Genomic DNA, 20,951 nt, shown 5'->3' with positions numbered 1-20,951 from the left:
TGTAAGATAATACATTTGTGTTGCTTTAAGACACGAAGTTTGTGGTCATTTGTTTCAGCAGCAGCAGCAAACTAATACAGCAGCCATTTACATCCTCTGCCACTCTTCCTGGGCTGTGAAAAACAAGCAGTTGTCTGTAGTAATTCATTCAAGAACAGTATGGAGGTTCCTTAAAAAACTAAAAACAGAATTACCATATGATCCAGCAATCCCACTACTGGGCATATACCCAGAGAAAACCATAATTCAAAAAGAGTCATGTACCACAATGTTCATTGCAGCACTATTTACAATAGCCAGGACATGGAAGCAACCTAAATGTCCATTGACAGATGAACAGATAAAGCAGATGTGGTACATATGTACAATGGAATATTACTCAGCCATAAAAAGGAACGAAATTGGGTCATTTGTAGAGACGTGGATGGATCTAGAGACTGTCATACAGAGTGAAGTAAGTCAGAAAGAGAAAAACAAATATCGTATATTAACGCATATATATGGAACCTAGAAAAATGGTACAGATGAACCGGTTTGCAGGGCAGAAATTGAGACACAGATGTAGAGATCAAACATATGGACACCGAGGGGGGAAAGCGGCGGGGGGTGGTGGTGGTGTGATGAATTGGGCGATTGGGATTGACATGTATACACTGATGTGTATAAAATTGATGACTAATAAGGACCTGCTGTATAAATAAAATAAAATTAAATTAAATTAAAAAATTAAAAAAAAGAGTTTTTTAAAAAATAAATTTATATATATATTTATTTTTGGCTGCGTTGGGTGTTTGCGGGCTTTCTCTAGTTGCGGCGAGCGCGGGCTACCCTCTGTTGTGGTGTGCGGGCTTCTCGTTGCGGTGGTTTCTCTTGCTGCAGAGCATGGGCTCAGTAGTTGTGGCTTACGGGCTCTAGAGCACAGGCTCAGTAGTTGTGGAGCACGGGCTTAGTTGCCCCACGGCATGTGGGGTCTTCCTGGACCGGGGCTCGAACACGTGTCCCCTGCATTGGCAGGCGGATTCTTAACCACTGCACCACCAGGGAAGCCCCCAGTCAAGAGTTTTTACATGAGCCTATTAAGAAGAAAGAAAAACAAAAACAGAAGAAAAGTTCTTTATTCTGCACATTTAAACCTATTTTCTTTTAAAGACACACCTTCATTACCATTTGACTTTAGTTGTTCTATCATAGATTTAAAGGCATGTTAATCTGTGTTGTTTGCAATAAATAGAGGAGGATTCACATAAACTCCTATACCTGAGCTCACACGGTATGCATTCCACAATCTGTATATGAGCAAATGTAGACAGAATGTCCTCGGATTCATTTATATGGGATACTTTCTATGGCTTTCATCTTTTTTCTTGCTTGACTGTATGTTGTGTGTTTAGATTGTCAACAGCATCAACCTCATGTTTGGTGAACATCATTTTTACTTGTATTATCATTTTTTGTAACTATCCATTTCTAACCTTACATGAGAATTTTCTTTAGACTGGCCTTCCTCTTCCTTAATTCGAAGCATATTTTATTTTATCCAAGTTACACACCTATTAATGTTCTAAACTTCTCCCCACCTCCGCTCCACAAAATTCAAAATTTATGAGAGGCCCCTTTGTATCTCTGTTTTAAACATCGTACACTCTACAGTTTATTATTTGAATGATTTTGAGTTTTATACCTACTTAAAGCTTCTCTCTTTAAGTCTTTTTTAGTCAAAAATCAGTTCTGAAATTTAGATTTGGTCATAAAAGGAATGAATTCGAGATATGGTTACAAGTCTTAAATCTACTCATTGTAATAGGGAAGAACTTTTTGTACTCTATTACAAGCTAATCACTAAAGGGATGTTGCCTGTAAGCTTAAATTATACATAATGGCCCATCTCTGGGAACCCTGCCTCCCAGGTAATGAGCATTAAGCTAAAATACTTTTGTTTAGCTCACAGGAAACATCCTGACCAGGCCCACCTGTGAACTACAGCAGGGAGGAAGAAATTAACACATCCCTTCAGAGGCTGACCAGAACCAGGAAATGTTTGGCTTTACTCCCTCCCCTTTTAGTATAAAAGAAGCCTGAATTCTAAATCAGGAAAGATGGTTCTTCGGGGCATGAGTCCACCAACCTCTTGGTCTGCCCGCTTTCCAAATAAAGTTGTTATTCCTTTGGCCCAACAGCTTGTCTCCTGATTTATTGGCCTGTCGTGCAGCGAGAAGTAGGAGCTTAGACTCGATAACATCATCATGGTGTCACATGTGGTCATTTATCTGTCAGTATAGGCTTGTGTTGTGTACAGATTCCTAGAACTCTGATCCTGTCTTTACTTTTTAGTTATTTCTTCCACCCCTTCACCTTTGGTTGGTTTTGTTTGGTGGACTTGTAGGTCTCTTTGTCTTAATATCTGGACTTTAAATAGTTGCTATGAAACCTCTAAAATCAATCAGCCTCTGGCTGTGCTGTCTTTAAAAGTTAACTGCCTTCCCATTAATCCATTATTTGTGAAGATTAATTGGGAAAGCTATTCAAACCAAGGCTATAACTTGGGTATGTGTTTGCCTCCAGTGTTTGCCTCCAAGTGAAACCTTATCCCATTAACATCAAAGAGTATTTATACACACACACACACACACACACACACACACACACACATACACATATGTATCTATGTGTGTGTGTGTGTATATGTAATTCACCCATGGCTTATGTAGGAGAAAATGCACAGAAATTTATAGGCTGCTGCCAAAATGAATTCTTGACAACTAGAAAACCATCTTTGTCTTTGACTCAGCTCTAGAAAAAATACTGATAAATATTTACTTGAGTTGCAGCAATATATTTTGAGTTGCAGCAATATGTTGTTTTTTAGATTTAAGCCACTGATTGACAAAGTTAGAAGCTCATGTTTGTCTTATGTCTAAAACTAGTCTCCTCGGTGAATGTTAATTTTCATGTCAGAGTCAAATCACTGCTCAAGCTAAAGAATTTAGCAGTGATCTATACTCAGTGGTATCTAATTGAGTTGAAATGTTATTTTAGGTAATGATGAGAGAGAAAAATCAGGATAGGCCCATATTTTGTCACCTACTCTTATGAAAAATTATATTTTATTCAAGCCCAGTTGTATCATCACTACTCCTTAAAATTTATTCTTTTTCTTTTTTTCTCACCAGAATGTCACTGTGTGGTAGCTGCCTCCACACACTGTCAGTTGACATAGTTACATAGGGAGAAAGGGATGGGTTGTGTGATACCATAACCATTTCTTTGATCTTTAAATAGCCTCGTGAAACAGTATGAAAAGCATAAAGAGATCTGCAAAAGGAACAAATCTCTCGATTGGATAGAAATTAATTTGCAAGTCTATTTTAGTGGTTTCCAGATTACCATGGTCCTGGCTAAACTATACCCCAGACAAAGCAAGTCCGAGTGACCTGGAATAGGGCATAGTCATGGGCAAGTTTTAAACCTCCCTCAAGTGATTGTGCTGTGTAGCTAGGATGAATTGCTATAGGTGCATGCTCCATGAAAGTGACAGCCTGAGGCTGATCCGTGTATATATTATTTTATCAGGAGGCTGATGCTACTTTTCAAACATGACCTGGGTCTTCTACAAATTCTTAGGATGGCCTTCTGTGGCTTTCCTTTGATGTGCTGAGTGAATGCTTAGAGTGGTTACCACTGTGAGGATGAGCCTGCAGAGTTGGGAAGAGCTCCTTGACGTGGAAATCAACGAAGGCCACCCAAATGAAAACAAACACAGGCTCTTTATCCAGAGTTTACGATAGCTAGGGAGTCAGCCGCCACCACTTGTGTTTGGCAGAGACTCAAAGGCAGGCAGGGGGCAAGGGAAAGCTTTATAGTGAAAAGACAAAAAACAGAGAGAAGGCATCAGGTATGCCCTGATTGGAAGCTGTTGGCAGGGGGAAGCTGTAGACAGAGTAACCAGAAGCAGGCCATCCAGGCATGTGATGCATTAGGTGTGTGTATTTGGATTCTTCTGTATTTAGCAGAGATTTATCCAGTCCTAAATTGGAAGCAGGGGCACAAATTAGAGAAGCTATACGATATTTACCAAGTACGGGCTGTATGGGGCCAATTGCTACAAGGGATTATCGTTAGGCTTCCTGCGGTGGCTACCGAGGATAGCAGGTTGGTTCCTGGGCTGGTTGCTGCACGTTATGGGTCAGAAGTTCTGTTTTTGTGTGTACTGTGGCCATTGTCCATTTGTATATTCAGTCTCTCATTGGGCAGAAGTGGTCATCAGGGACTGGATCCTGTGTCATGCCGGGGCAGGAAGATGGGACTCCTCCCGGAATCCTAAAACTGGACCTGAATAATCTGTAGAACTAACTCAGATTTGGCTTATGGTTAAAGAACAATATTGTTTTCTCATTTTGGGGATGAAATCTTGCCTTGTACACTATATTTCTGATCTATGTTAGCCTAATTCCACACTTTTCCTAAATTAGTCCATGATTTCCAATTTCAACTGGATGACAATTTCAATAATATAGATCAGAAATAAAACATTTTCTTTAAGGAAATAGATTTCTTGAAGGGAAGGTCATTCCTTAATCCTGAATTTGTCAGTGGAATATTTGGGTTAGGTCTAAATAGTAAACTGTTTTCTGAAAAGACTGAGATTCCAATGTTACCAAAGCTCCCTGTCAAAAGTCCCACTCCTGCCTCTAGTGTATGGGAATTTTTGAAGATTTTTAAGCATGTTTCCTATCTGTCCTATCCTGTCCTGTCCTATCCTTCTTCAATGAGTATTCCCGTGGGAAATATGATACATTAGCAGGCACGCAATTGATTTTGGCGGGTCTTCCAAATAATAGAGAAGGTTGTTCTACTCAGTGGCAACTAAGCTGAATGTTACTGAAAATTACCCTACTTTTGCTCAGCTATATTTTAGATTACCAGTACCTGTTTCAACAGTGTAGTGGCTCAGAACAACAGCTGTGTGTCTTTGGGTAAATCGTGTAACCACTGTGTCCCTTTCTCCTCAATTGTACAATGGAGTTAATAGTAGCAAATAGCATGAGGTATTTGTCAGGATTTAACACATGTAAAGCACTGAGAACATAAGCAGCTGATAATATGGACCTATTATCTTAGTACAGGTAGTATTGCACAGGGATTAAGAAAATTGAATGACTTTTATTAAAAACGGAACAGCTTTTACTTACTTATGAGAATTAAAGCCCTTTGTAAAATAAATTACTTCTGATCAAGCTATATTAAAATACTTTCAATATAGCTTGCATCTTGATTTGTAAGAGGCTATTGAGTTTTTTCATATATGCAATTCGCCAGAGGTCTAATTTCTCATTGTCTTTTTAATGACAATGGTAAGTTCTTCTCTCACGGTGAGGAGTAAATGATGTCTTTTCTGAAGTATGGATTTGAGAGCTGTAGATCTGTGTGTCTCTTTCTGCATGTGTGTGCACGTGCACACACACATGACAGTGTCTCAACAGAAATCAGGTAATTTTTTCCCCTGGAATATGTATATTCTAACATAATTCATTAAAACTCTTTACATGAAATCAAACAAGACTGAAAATACTAAAAAATTACCCCCCAAATTTGTAATTACAAAAAAAGACAGAACTATAGTTTCACATTTCCGACTGTATTAGCAAGTTTAATGTGGAAATTCTGACTATGAAAAGTTGTATAAAAAGTAATATATATAATTTTGCAAAAGCATAGAGTAGTAAGAGTGATGTTCATTTCTTCCTCGGAAAGAATTAACTAATTAACCAAACATGCCTTGCTACCCTTTTGAATTGTACAAGCCTTCCCCCTGATGACTGTGCTTTTAAATCTCACTGGTGACTGAAGTCTTTCATACTCTGCTGTGCCCCTTGTACCTAGAATGTGCTTTTATTCTCCCGGTCAAATTCCCTTCTTCACCAAGCTTGTCAAGCCGTACCCGATCCCCACCGCGTTCGGCTGCGAGGGAGTTGCGGCAGCGCAGTTCAATCGTAGCACCTGAACCGAGGGAGCGGTGGGAGCTGAGTCCCAGCATGCAATGCGGCAGCCTGAGGCTCGGGGCGAAGCGGTCCTGGCGCCATTCCCCGCTGTGGGGGACAGCGGGATGCAGGCCAGGGCTCTCTTGCTGGGAGGTAGACAGCCCTATCGATCCCGTGTGCAGGTGGTGGGAGGTACAATGAGCAGCACGGGGGGCCAGGAAGGCCTCAGCCTCCCAGGTGCCCATCCTGAAAGTTGGAGAGGCAGCAGAGAATTTCCACCTGGCCCCTGCCATTTAGGAACCTTCTTTCTTAAGGTCAAGAGGCAGCGCGAGGGAAGCTGGGAGCTAGGACCTCCACGCCGACTCGAAGCGAGAGCTGAACAGAACCAGAGCCAGCGGCACGCATGTGCCACTGATGTGCAGGAAGCAGGAGAGAGATGAGCAGGCTACAGTGCCGGGAGAGAACTGAAGGTGAGGTGAGGTGAGGTGAGGGCCACAGCCTGAGCTGCTCATCTGTTTAGGGTGCGGCACGGGGGTTGCAGCCGTCCAGGGTCCAGGCCCAGCGTTCCCGCTCCACAGTTGGCCCAGGTTCTCCCTGTTCAGCAGCTTCTGTGGTGGGCAGTCCTCTGGAGACTTGCAGGAGTGGGTGCAGAGGTGTCAGTACTTGCACGCTATATATTTACATACGTAAATATGTAAATTACATATACCACCAAGCCGCCGTCTGCCTGTCTTCCTTATCCCGGCCCCCACTAAGCCCCAACACTTGTAGTGGTCTCGCCTGGAGACAAGAGGGAGAAGGACAGAGGCTCTGCCATATCCCACTGCCTCCTTGGACCCTAGAGGTACTGAGACAGGGTGCTTCCGGGAAGGAGGGGAGCCTTTGGGGGCCATCCCCGGGGCCTTGACCTAAGCAAGGGAGGCCATGTCCCACCCCACCTCTTGTTTCTGGACCCTCCTCCCCTTTGGGTGTGTGTGTTCTAATTTTCTTTATGGAAAAATAGACCAAAAAACAAAAATAATAGAGAGAGAGAGAGGTATTTAACTGCGATAAACTAGCCCCATGTGGCCAAAGAAAGAAAAAAAGAGAAATGTATTTGTATTATATGTATTATTCATATTATGTGAAATATATTTATATGTATGTATAAAATCATATGTATTGTTATTAATGCATTTTTATGCATATAGTATGTATATATAAATATGTTCATACATATTTATATAAGGTTACCATGTAAGTATATGCCATCACTTAAACTTATGATATGATGGCCAACTTAGCATTTATACAAGGGTCAGCTTGTGTGTGTGTGTGTGTATATATATATATATATATATATATATATATATGGATACACACGTATACATTATACATATGTATGTTGTAATATATGTATGTTATAACACATATGCACATGCCTGTACACATATGTAGTATAATTGTATATATCATTAATATGTATTATAATTGTGTATATGATTGCATATTTATATGTATAATTGTATATGTAATATATGTATAACATGTATAACACAGTATAGTATAACTATATTGTATAACTATACTGTGTTATACATATATTATACATATATATGATTATACACATTATACATACATAAGTACAAATATTGTACATATACATATAGTATGTATATAATACATTATACTATTATATAAGTATATGTATAGTATATACATATAGTATATGGGTAGTATATACATATAGTATATATGTACATATGTACTGGTTCCTTGGTGAAGGGACCAGGATAGTATGATGATCTGATATAGTACTTAATTAAAAAATACAATTATGTTTTGAGCTGAAATAATATATTATTTCGGCTTTGAAAAGCTCCTTCCTTAAATGCTTGTATATTTATACACTCTGAATAGCGGTAAAGTAGAACTAACAATCACTGAAATGTGAGAGGAAGTTGAGCGTTCTAGCTGGGGGATTAGTCCAGGAGAAAACTAGTTCATTGGGCTGCTTTTTTTTTACTAGAGTGTAGGGTAGGGTTTCTCAATGGCTGCACTGTTGACATTTGGGCCTGGATAATTTTTGGTTGTGGGGTGCCACCCTGGGCACTGTAAGGTGTTTAGCTGCATCCCTGGCCTCCACCCACTAGATTCCAGTAGTACCCCCAAGTTGTGATGACCAAAGTGTCTCCAGATATTGCTAAGTGTTCCCTGGGAGGGGGAGGGAAATCAGCCCCGGTTATGGTTCTCAGCTTTGCAAGACCAGAACCTGCATTTTACTGCTTTAACTGGTACAGTCAGAGAAAACTGGTTTTCTAGAATGAAATTCACAGGAGACTAATTCTTTTTTTTTATTATTAATTAACTAATTGTTGGCTGCATTGAGTCTTTGTTGCTGCGCATGGGCTTTCTCTAGTTGTGGTGAGTGGGGGAGGGGGTCTCTACTCTTCATTACGGTGCACGGGCTTCTCATTATGGTGTCTTCTCTTGTTGGGAGCACGGGCTCTAGGCGCGCAGGCTTCAGTAGTTGTGGCTCACGGGCTTAGTTGCTCCGTGGCATGTGGGATCTTCCCAGACCAGGGCTCGAACCCGTGTCCCCTGCATTGGCAGGCAGATTCTTAACTACTGCGCCACCAGGGAAGTCCCAGGAGACTGATTCTTAATCCAGAATACAATTTCATTAATGTCTAGAGGGAAATATCCGTTTTACTCACTCCAGACTCATTATTGCTGAGATCCCCCTCCCCTGGTGTTAAGACTATTGCAGATCAAATTGGTAATAAACAAATAGCTTGGCAAACCTGGAATTGGAGTGTGTACCTTCTTGAGAGGTATTTTTTCTTGAGAGGTATTTTGTTCATGTCATTATGGTGTCTGATGAAATTCCTGTACTCCAAACCTAAAGAAATAGTGATTATAGTCCTGGTGTTCTTACTTACTAGATTCTGGACCCCAACTCACTTTATAAAACCTCATGGTCCCGTCACAATGAGATGAGCAAATTAACCAAGCTCTGTGACTCAAGTTTACCTCATCTGTAAAATAATATCAGTACCTCAAAGAGGAGTGGTAAAGATTGGTAACTACGTGTTGAATGGCTGTAAGTTCTTAGCAGAGAGTGCTCACTGAATGTGTTCACTATTATTAGTTCTATGTAAGAATAACTTTAGAATATTCTGCTGCTAAGTAAACATACCACAGATTGGGGGGAAATGTATATACTCATGTAACTACCACTCAGACCTACAGCTAGAACTTTACCAAACACCAGAAGCCCCCATCTGTCCTCCCCCAACCCCTGTCCCCTGCCGACCTCTTTCCCGTATCACGTGTCCCTCTTCTCACAAGTGGAATAAGCACCCCTTCTCTTAGATTAATCCCATTCTTTTTAAGCTAAAAATAAAACAGTATTGAGTCTCAATTTATAGTGGCAAAAACAAATGTGCAATAAATATATGCCCTCTAGAGTGATTGCACTAGAGAGGCATTTTACATCGGAAACATTGATTTGAATCTGCATAATTGATTGTGAATTGCAGTTAAACAGCCTTGTTGGGTCACACTTATACCTGAATACTCATAATGATTCAAAAATGATTATAGTTTTGGTAGACACACACCCACAAATGCACCCCCCCAATATAGATAATGTGCTCATTTGCTCACGCTAACACACACATCATAGCTTCCACAGCATACTAAAGCATTTTGGTTGTGGCTTGTGATTGGGTGTAATCAGAATTTCCTTCAACACTTCATGGATTGTTATGTCTTTTTATGTCTACACTTCTTAACACTTGAATTACAACTAGATTGAGTGTCAGTACTTAAGCCAGTCAATAGACATGCAGGAACTGTGGGCCAGTTATCACGTCTTTTTTAAGAGCTAGCTAAAGCAGGGGTCCCCAACCCCCACGCCACAGGCTGGTAGCAGTCCGTGGTCTGTTAGGAACCAGGCTGCACAGCAGGAGGTGAGCTGCAGGCAAACAAGCATAGCTGCATCGGTACTTACAGCCGCTCCCCATCGCTTGCATTACCGCTTGAGCTCCACCTCCTGTCAGCATTATGGTGAGCTGTATAATTATTTCATTATATATTACAACGTAATAATAATAGAAATGAAGTGCACAGTAAATGTGATGCGCTTGAATCAACCTGAAACCATCCCCCCACAATTGTGGAAAAATTGTCTACCATGAAACTGGCCCCTGGTGCCAGAAAGTTTGGGGACCGCTGAGCTAAAGAGTTTAAGGTGTGAAAGAAGAAAAAGGGGACTTTAAATGAAAAGGAGACAATCTTAAAAAATAAAACGCTACCTTTAGCAAATTCTTTTGAAAGGCAATCAAATGTTAAGTTGGTAAATTTTTACTTACCACTTATAATTTAAACCTTTAACTTTAAGAAAAAGTACATATTTCAAATGGCAGGACTGCAGAAAAATATTGTAGTTTGAATAGTTAAGCAGTAAAACTGATAGTGACTATTTTATAAAAACCTATGTTCAAGAAGCATAGGCTTCATAAAATTTCAGATGAATCTAGATAATTCCTGGATTTATTTAAAATGTTTATTGTTAATTTAAAAATTGGGACAATAATCCTGCATGATTTTTAATTACCAACGTATGTTAAATCCTAAATATAAGAGAAATATTTTCTGATTAGAGCAAAAATGGCAACAACTTAATAATTGTATAAAGTGAAAATCTGAAGATTGCATGAAATGAAGAATTAGCTGAATAAAATAAGTGTGTATAGATATCATGGTCAACATGAGACTGCTCTTATACTTTTCCTCACTCTTTGTGCCTTACTTTTTATTGGATATGTGATATACATAATAGGATAGATAAGACATATATATATATATATATATATATATATATATATACTTGTCATATATAGATAAGACATGTATATACTTTCATATATATCCTTACATACTTATTCATATACACATACAGGTATGTGTATGTATATACACACACACACGCACACACACACTGCCTTCCTTTAGAAGTAACCACTATCCTGAATTCTAAGCTTTTCATTTCTTGGTTTTGTTTTTTGTTTTGGTTTTTTTTTTTGTGGTACGTGGGCCTCTTACTGTTGTGGCCTCTCCCGTTGCGGAGCACAGGCTACGGACGCGCAGGCTCAGCGGCCATGGCTCAAGGGCCCAGCCGCTCCACGGCATGTGGGATCTTCCTGGACCGGGGGCACGAACCCGTGTCCCCTGCATTGGCAGGCGGACTCTCAACCACTGCGCCACCAGGGAAACCCTGTTTGATTTTTTAAATAGTTTTCTTTCCTAGTCACATGTGTCCCTAAATAATGTATTACTTAGCTTTGCTTGTTTTTAAGATTCTCAAAACTATCAACATATATTATATGGTCTTCTATAACTTTTTTCATTAAATATTTTATTTCTAAGATCCAACCTTGTTACTTTATTGATTTTTTGGTGTATGTTGGTGTAGTTCTTTTTCCTGCTGTATGTTATTTCATTGTGAAAAGTACTATGATTTATTGATCTCTTCTTTGATCAATAAATGTTCGGATTGTTAATCAATTTTTGCTATCATGAACATTGTTGCTAGAAATCGCACACATCTCCCTGTGCACAAATACAAGAGTTGCTCTAGGTTAATGCTTCTCAACTTTTTTTCTATTGGCACACAATAAACACTAGTATTTGTATGACACCAGAAGGCAAAGCTTCTTGAGACCAGCAGTTCATCATAGGGAGGCTCTGCCCAGGAAGAAATACATATCCATGGACCATGGGGTACAGAAGGTCAAATATGCAAGCTGATGACAAATTGGTTTTTAAAAGTAGGTGCTCGCCTTTACACTCCCACTAGCAGGATGTTGGAGTTTCTCTTGGCCCACATTATCTGGACCATCTGGTGTTGTCAGACTTATTAAATCTTGCTGGTCTGCTGTTTGTAAAATAGTATCTAATTGTAGTGTTAATTTACACTTTGAGTTTGATCGTCATTTAATAGTGGTTCTGTGCTGTGAACTCTCTGGTCTAGCCTTATGTCATTTTTTTCTAGGGTGTTTTCTAACTGATTTAAAAGGAGTTTTTGTTTCTCATTTTTTTTTTTTCCCTTAATTTGCAATACTGTTTGTAAACTGTTTGGGGAGTACTTTCTCCATGTTGTGATGTTTCTCTTTACATCACATGTCTTTTGGCAACCCTAAGTTCTTAGTTTTAATCTAGTTAAGTTTATAATTCTTTCCTAATATACATTTATTTATGTAAATTAGGAATACCGATTAGGTATTTTTGTTTCTTGTTTAAGTAAACCGTTTCTATCTCAAGATACTGTTTTGTAATTTCCACGAAGTTTTCCTTCTTCATTTCCATATGCTCTTGTCTTTAAATTCTTTTTCTCTTATTGAACTTACACTGTATATAAGCAGTGGGCATGTTGTTAGAGATCCTAGATTTATTGTTTTGTTTTGTTTATTTGTTTTATCTGTTGAATCCAAGTAAGCTGTCAGCACATTACTAACTGAATGTGGAATTTTTCCTTTTGGCAGACGATTGTGATGACCCTCTGGTGTCTGCCTTGTCTCAGGCATCATTCAGCAGTTCATCCGAGCTCTCTAGCAGCTATGGTCCTGGATTTGCAAGGCTAAATCGAAGAGATGGTAAGTCTGCTTTTTCTGCTCTGATTGGTTCATGACGAATCTCATTCATCTTCCATTCTCCTTTAGTAAAATCATTGTAAGTGATATATTGTAAAAGGTAATAAATTTCTTAATAAGCAAATGGCAGAAACTGATGGGATGTTCATGAGATTTAGGATTGGCTCTAGAATGGCAAAGGGATGCACCTGTTCTGAGATCTTGTATCATCATTTTAGTGCCCAAAGAATTGAATTCCCTAAATCTGGCGATTTTTTTAATGTATCTTATAAAATAAACTTTTCTTTAGAATTTTTTAATTTTTTAATTGAAATATAGTTGATATACTATATAATTTTAGTTTTAGGTGTACAATATATTGGTTTGACATTTAAATACACTGTGAAGTGATCACCATGTTATGTCTAGTAACCATATAAAGATATTACGGTATTATTAACCATATTCCTTATGCTGTATATTACATCCCATGACTTATTTATCTTATAACTGGAGGTTTGTACCTCCTAATTCCCTTCACCTATTTTACTCATCCGCTCAACCCTCCTCCTCTGATAACCACCTCTTTGTTCTCTGTATCTAATTTCATTTTGTTTTGTTTGTTTTTTAGATTCCAGATATGAGTGCAATCATACGGGTTTGTCTTTCTCTGACTTATTTCACTTAGCATAATACCCTCTAGATCCATCTAAGTTGTCACAAATGGCAAGATTTTGTTTTTTTAATGAAAAATAAACATTCCACTGTATATGTATATACCACATCTTCTTCATCCATTCATCTACAGAGGACACTTAAGTTGCTTCTATACCCTGGCTATTGTAAATAATGCTGCAATGAACATAGGAGTGCATATATCTTTTTGAATTAGTGTTTTTATTTTCTTGGGGTAAATACCCAGAAGTGAAATTGCTGGACCTTATAGTATTTCTGTTTTTAATTTTTTGAGTAACCTCCATACTGTTTTCCATAGCAGCTGCACCAATTAATCCCACCAACAGTGCACCAGGGTTCCTCTTTCTCTACATCCTTGCAGACAGTTGTTATTTCTTGCCTTTTGGATGATAGCCGTTCTGACAGGTGTGAGATACATCTCATTGTGGTTTTGATGTGCATTTCCCTGGTGATGAGTGGTGTTGAGCCTGTTTTCAGGTGTCTGGTGGCCATTTCTATGTATTCTTTGAAAAACTGTCTATTCAGGTCCTCTGCCAATTTTTAAATTGAATTGGTTGTTTTTATGATATTGAGCTGTATGAGTTCTTTGTATATTTTGGATATTAAACCCTATTTGAATATGTCACTTGCAGATATCTTCTCCCATTCAGTAGGCTACCTGTTTGTTTTGTTGATGGTTTTCTTCACTGTGCAGAAGCTTTTTAGTTTGGTTAGTTCTCATTTGTTTACTTTTGGTTTTGTTTCTCTTGCTTGAGGAGAGAGATCCAAAAATATATTGCTAAGACCAATATCAAAGGGCATACTGCCTATGTTTTGTTCTAGAAGTTTTATGGTTTCAGATCTTACATTGAAGTACTTAATCCATTTTGAGTTTATTTTTGTATATGGTGTGAGAAAGTAGTCCAGTTTGATTCTTTTGCATGTAGTCTGATTTTTCCAACACCATTTATTGCAGAGGCTGTCTTTTCCCCATTGTATATTCTTGCCTTCCTTGTTGTACATTAATTGACCATATAACGTGGTTTATCACATCGATTGATTTGCAGGTATTGAGCCATTTTTGCATCCTTAGGATAAATCCCACTTGATCATGGCATATGATCCTTTTTAATGCGTTGTATATTTTGATTTTTGCATCCATGTTCATCAGTGATATTGGCCCGTAATTTTGTGTGTGTGTGTGTGGTGTCCTTGTCTAGTTTTGGTATCATGGCGATGCTGACCTTTTAGACTGAGTTTCGAAGTATTCCGTCCTCTTCAATTTTTTGGAATAGTTTGAGAATGATAGATGTTAACTCTTCTTTAAATATTTGGTGGAATTCACCTGTGAAGCTGTCTAGTCCTGGACTTTTGTTTGTTGGGAGTTTTTTGACTACTGATTCAATGTCATTACTAGTAATTGGTCTGTTCAGATTTTCTGTTTCTTCCTGATTCATTCTTAAAGATGGTACGTTTCTAGAAATTTATCCATTTTTTTCTATGCTATACAATTTGTTGTTGTATAATTATTTGTGGTGATCTCTTATGATCCTGTGTATTTCTGTGGTGTTGGTTGTAACTTTCCCTCTTTCGTTTCTGATTTTATTTATTTGGTTCTCTCTTTTTTTCTTGGTGAGTCTAGCTAGAGGTTTATCAATTTTGTTCATCTTGTCAAAAAACTCAGTTCTTTTTTTCATTGGTCTTTTTTTTTCTTGGTTTCTTTTTTTGTTTGTTTTAATTACTGCTCTGCTCTTTATTATTTCCTTCTGCTAACTTTGGACTCTTTTCTTCTTTTTCTGTTTCCTTTATGTGTAAGTTCACATTGTCTATTTGACATTTTTCTTGTTTACTGAGGTAGGCCTGTATTGCCATGGATTTCCATTTTCATTTTTCTCAGGGTATTTTTAAATTTCCTCTTTGATTTCTTCAATGACCCATTGGTGGTTTGGTAGCATATTGTTTAGACTCCAGTGTTTATGTTTTTTCTAGTTTTTTTTCTTGTAGTTAATTTCTAGTCTCATACTCATATGGTCAGAAAAGATGCTTGATATGGTGTCAGTTTTCTTAAATTTACTGAGACTTTTTCTTGTGGCCTAGCTTGTGATCTGTCTTGGAGAATGTTCCATGTGCACTTGAAGATAATGTATATTCTGTTATTCTGGGATGAGATATGCTGTATATATCAATCCATCTGGTCTAATGTGTCATTTAAGGTCAGTGTTTCCATTTGGATGATCAGTCCATTGACATAAGTGGAGTGTTAAAGTCCTTTACTGTTATTGTATTACTGTCAATATCTCCCTTTATGCTTGTTAATATTTGCTTTATATATTGATGTGCTCCTATGTTGGGTGCATATATATTTACAAGTGTTATGTTTTTGTTGGGTTGATCGCTTTAGCATTTTGTAATGTCCTTCTTTGTGTCTCATTACAATCTTTTTTTTCTTGTGGTACACGGGCCTCTCACTGTTGTGGCCTCTGCCGTTGCGGAGCACAGGCTCCAGACGCGCAGGCTCAGTGGCCATGGCTCACGGGCCTAGCCGCTCCATGGCATGTGGGATCTTCCTGGACTGGGGCACGAACCCGTGTCCCCTGCATCGGCAGGCAGACTCTCAACCACTGCGCCACCAGGGAAGCCCACAGTCTTTGTTTTAAAGTCTGTTTTGTCTGATATAATTACTGCTAACTCAGCTTTCTATTTGTTTCCATTTGCATGGAATTTCTTTTTCCATCACCTCACTTTTAATCTGTGAGTGTCTTTAGATTTGCAAGGAGTCTTTTGTAGGCAGCATATATATGGGTTTTTTTTTTTTAAATCTATTCAGCTACTGTATGTCTTTTGACTGGAGCATTTAGTCCATTTACATTTAAAGTAATTATTGATAGGAATGTACTTATTGCCATTTTGTTGATTGTTTTCTGGTTATATTTGTAGTTCTTCTCTGTTCTTTCTTCTTTTCTTGTTCTCTTCCCTTCTGATGTGATGATTGTCTTTAATGTTATATTTGGATTTTTTTTTTCCTTTTTTTGTGTATATGTGTTATAGGTTTTTGGTTCTATGAGGTTCATATATAATTATTTATTATATATAGGTATCTATTTTAATTTGATGATCTCTTAAGCTCGAACACATTCTAATAACTCTATGTTTTTAGTCCCTCCACCACATTTTGTTTTTGACATCATGTTTTGTATCTTTTTATTTTGTGTATCCCTTAAATACTTATTGTAGATACAGATGATTTTACTACTTTTGTCTTGTAACTTTCCTACTAGCTTTATAAGTGGTTGATCCACTACCTTTACTATGTGTTTACCTTTACCAGTGAGATTTTTTCCTTTTGTAATTTTCTTATTTCTAGTTATGGCTTTTTCTTTTCTTCTTAGAAGTCCCTTTAACATTTCTTATAAGGCCAGTGTAGTGGTGCTGAACTCTTAGCTTTTGCGTCTCTGTCAAACTCTACTTGTCCTTCAAATCTGAATGATAACCTTGCTGGGTAGAGTATTGTAGGGTTTTTGTTTTGTTTTAAGATTTTTTGATGTGGACCATTTTTAAAGTCTTTATTGAATTTGTTACAATATTGCTTCTGTTTTATGTTTTGGTTTTTTGGCTGTGAGGCATGTGGGATCTTAGCTCCCCAATCAGGGATCGAACCCGCACCCCATGCATTGGAAGGCGAAGTCTTAACCACTGGACTGCCAAGGAGGTCCCTTGGTTGTAGGTTTTTTTCCTTTCATTACGTTGAATACGTCATGCACTCCCTTCTGACCTGCAAAGTTTCTGCTGAAAAGTCAGCTGATAGTCTTATGGGAGTTCCCTTCTAGTTGCTCTTCTCTTGCTACTTTTAAGATTCTCACTTTAATCTTTAATTTTCCCATTTTAGTTATAATGTGTCTTGGTGTGGACCTCTTTGGGTTCATCTTGTTTGGAACTCTGTGCTTCCTGGACCTGGATGTCTGTTTTCTTCCCCAGGTTAGGGAAGTTTCTGGGTGTTATTATTCCAAAAATTCTCTGGTCCTTTTTCTCTCTTTTCTTCCTCTGGGACCCTATAATGTGAATGTTCCTATGCTTGGTGTTGTCTCAGAGGTCCCTTAATTACCTTTATTAAAAACTTTTTTTTTTTTCCTGCTCAGTCTGCTTGATTTCCACTACTCTGTCTTCCAGATAACTGATCCATTCTTCTGTCTCATTTACTCTACCGTTGATACCCTCTAGTGTATTTTTTACTTCAGTTGTTTTATTCTCCAGCTCTTATTTCTTTTAAATTTTTCTAACTCTGTTGAAGTTCTCACTCTGTTCATCCATTCTCCCAAGATTGGTGAACATCTTTATGATCATTATCTTGAATTCTTTATTGGGTAGATTACTTATCTCTGTTTCATTTAGTTCTTTTCCTGAGGTTTTGTCTTGTTCTTTCATTTGGAACAGATTTCTTTGTCTCTTCATTTTCCCTAATTCTCTGTGTTTATTTCTATGTATTAGGTAGTTGCATTACATCTCCCAGTCTTTTTGAAGTGGTCTTCCATAGGAGATGCCCGCTGGGCCAGCATCACACTCCCCTCTGACCATCAGAGCTAGATGCTCCAGGGGTGTCCCCTGTGTGGGCTGCATGTGCCCTTTTGTTATGGCAGGGCCCACTACTGTGGGCAGGCTGGCAGGTGGGGCTAACCCCCAACCTGGCTGGCTATGTGACCTGGTGGTGTATGGCTGTTGTGGGCCCACTGGTGGGTGTTGTCAGCTCCTGGCACTAATAGGCTAGAGAGAGGATTCTGGAATGACACTTGCCAGTGCTGGTGTCAGCTCAGTAGAAGGAGATTCCAAAAATGGCCACCACCAGTATCTCATTACCCAGGGCAGTCTCAGCTGCCTCCTGTCTCTCTGGGAGGCTCTGCACGGGCATTAAGTGAGTCTGACTCAGGTGCCTTTCAAACTACTGCCTCTACACTGGGACTTGGAGTATGTGAGATTTTCTGCACACCCTTTAAGAGTGGAGTCTCTGTTTTCCAATGCCCTCTGGCTCTTCCAAACATATGCCCTGCTCGTTTTCAAAGGTTGACTTCTGGGGCCTCTTTTTCCCTGTGCAGGATCCCTGGGCTGGGAGCCCTATGTGTGGCTTGAACACCATGTCCTTCATGGAGGACCTCTGTTGCTATGATTTCCCTCATGTTTGTGGGTCACTGATCCTGTGCTGGGGTTACTGACTAGACTCCATCTCTGTCCCTTCTACCTGTCTTGTTGTGGCTTTTTCTTTATATTTTAGCTGTGGAAAATCTTTTCTTATCTTCAGGTTGTTCTCATAAATAGTTACTTTCTTTTCTTTAATACATTTATTTATTTTTAGCTGCATTGGGTCTTCATTGCTGCGTGCGGGCTTTCTCTAGTTGCGGCAAGTGGGGGCTACTCTTCGTTGTGGTGCACAGGCTTCTCATTGCGGTGGCTTCTCTTGTTGCAGAGCATGGGCTCTAGGCACACAGGCTTCAGTAGTTGTGGCTCACGGGCTCTAGAGCACAGGCTCAGTAGTTGTGGCGCACGGGCTTAGTTGCTCTGCGGCATGTTGGATCTTCCCGGATCCAGGCTTGAACCCATGTCTCCTGCATTGGCAGGCGGATTCTTAACCACTGCACCACCAGGGAAGCCCTGACAGTTACTTTCTAAGTAGTTGTTATTGTGGTGTACGTGTGGGAGGAGGTGAGTTCAGGGTCTTCCTACTCTGCCATCTTGATCCTAAAACATACTTTTCTACAACAATATACAATCATTGTGTATACAGTAGCCATGAAAATTTAATTGGCCCTCTATTTCAAGATAAGCAAGGAAGTTTGCAAGAAGTGACTTTAAAAGTTGCTAGTTATTTAACAGTAATCATCCCCAAGTTTAGTTAATTCTCAAAATGAATGACATGACTTTCTCTCCTGTTGAGGAATGGGAAGTTAATAAGCTTTCGTGCTCCTTTAGGAATACTCAGTTCGTATTGTTGACTATCTCTTAGGTAGGTTGTGTTTGATTGCTTGAGTATGTTTAAAGAAAAGTGCAGATAATTAAATGGCAACTTGCTATAGATATAAGAGAATTTCAAAACTCTCTGCACTTAAAGACAAAGTATCATTATCATCCCTTTCTATAATATGCTAAGGCAAAACCCATCTGCTCATGCATTCTATGGAAAGAGGATTGGCAATACTAACAAAGAAAATATTTTTAACAACCATAAAAAAAGACACTGACATCATATATTATTAAAACCTTGATTGACTCATTTATTATTCCCTTCGCACATGCTGCAGCTACTTCTTCTAATTTTACTCCTTGATCTTACCCTTTTGTGCTGTTGTTTAATGTTTGAGTACATTGAACATTGGACATAACAAATAGATTGTGTGTGTGTGTGTGTGTGTGTGTGTGTGTTTTGCCATATGGTCCATGTTATAAATATCTAACTCTGTAGCATGGGTTTATTTAAAAAATTTTATCTGATATTATTTGATACATTCCTCTATGTGTGTTTCTTTTTTTTAAATTAGGTATTATTGCCATAACTTTGTGTTTCTTAGTGTGAGAATATCATTGGAGAGTAATAACTGAGATCCTTGTATCAAATGGAGAATTTTGTGGCCTTTGAATATATTTGTGTAGATAATTCTCGTCTGTTACATTTATTTGCCTTATAGTGAAAGTTATTGTCACATTGGACCATCTCTTCCTATTTTCAATTCTGAATCCCTTACCACAGGCAAATGGGATTTCCTAGCCCTGGGGGGGTCAGTCCAGATCCTGAACCAATGGTCCTTTCCATAGGAATGTTGTCATCACAACACTGACCTTAGAATGAAGTTTCTATCTTATATTTCTTTTTAAAGTAAAGCGGAGTTTAGCATTTACCACCACTCCATTTGAGTTATAATAAGGTTTCATAGGATTTGGCCCATCAAAAGAGATACAAAATTTAATGTAACTATTTATCTTTATTTTCATTTGTTGAGGTTCAATAAATCTCTCTCTCTCTATATATATATATAATATGTTATTGATTTGATCAAATCATATTTTTCATTAATTTATATACTCATCAGGAGTCTCTATCAGTAGGACTCATTTTCATTCTTAATTCATTTCTATGGCTCTTGGTGAAACACAGTATTAAACTTCATGAATCTCATTTGCATGTTAATGAAATGGAGAAACACAACAGGATCGTTTTAATTATCTTTTGCTGGTTGTCAACCTGCTTGATTACATTTTTCTTTTTTATTTAGTTTTTCTTTTTTTACCTATTAATTACATGAAGTGTTCACAAGAGAATATCAGACTTTGAATGATTCATTAAAGGCTGTATATTATACTAGTATGCCGACATTCCTTGTGGTATTTAATTCAGGCTATGGAAGGGTGTTCAGCTAAGTCAGCGGGTCATGTATAAATAAACTGAATCAGCAAATAAAGATCCTAGTATCCTAGAAACACAGATAGGGTTACCTTTTTGCTATGGAATCTGGAAAACTTAGAGCCAAAGAACAGAAAAGCAAGAAATGAGGAATCAAGCTCAACAACCCACTGCTTTGCATCTATGAGATAAGAAGTGCCCTGGGTAACACTGTGATAATGACTAGACCCTGTAATGGGGAAAGGAAATCAGAAAAAGACTACAGTTAAATGTCCATTTCTACCAGTAGGGAAGAAGAAA

General features: G+C 38.4%; 1 protein-coding gene across 7 annotated transcripts in view; it reads left to right on the top strand.

Moving 5' to 3' along the window:
* CNTNAP4 (contactin associated protein family member 4) overlaps positions 1-20,951 on the top strand; it is a 262,365-nt gene that overhangs the window by 24,811 nt on the left and 216,603 nt on the right. For 6 of the 7 annotated variants that reach the window (XM_027119209.1, XM_027119210.1, XM_027119212.1 and 3 more), the window contains exon 2: positions 12,506-12,616. In XM_027119209.1, the coding sequence (XP_026975010.1) occupies positions 12,506-12,616 (111 nt within the window). Of the gene's footprint in view, positions 1-7,472; positions 7,483-12,505; positions 12,617-20,951 lie in introns of those variants that run through there. The other variant, XM_027119214.1, reaches the window with a different exon arrangement.

Source organism: Aethalodelphis obliquidens, unplaced genomic scaffold (assembly GCF_003676395.1).
Source record: "Aethalodelphis obliquidens isolate GAN/ISIS:26980383/991018 unplaced genomic scaffold, ASM367639v1 scaffold20, whole genome shotgun sequence".
In the NCBI taxonomy this organism is placed as follows: Eukaryota; Metazoa; Chordata; class Mammalia; order Artiodactyla; family Delphinidae; genus Aethalodelphis; species Aethalodelphis obliquidens.
The sequence above is the reverse complement of the archived record's forward strand: the minus strand, read 5'-3'. Positions and strand labels throughout refer to the sequence as shown.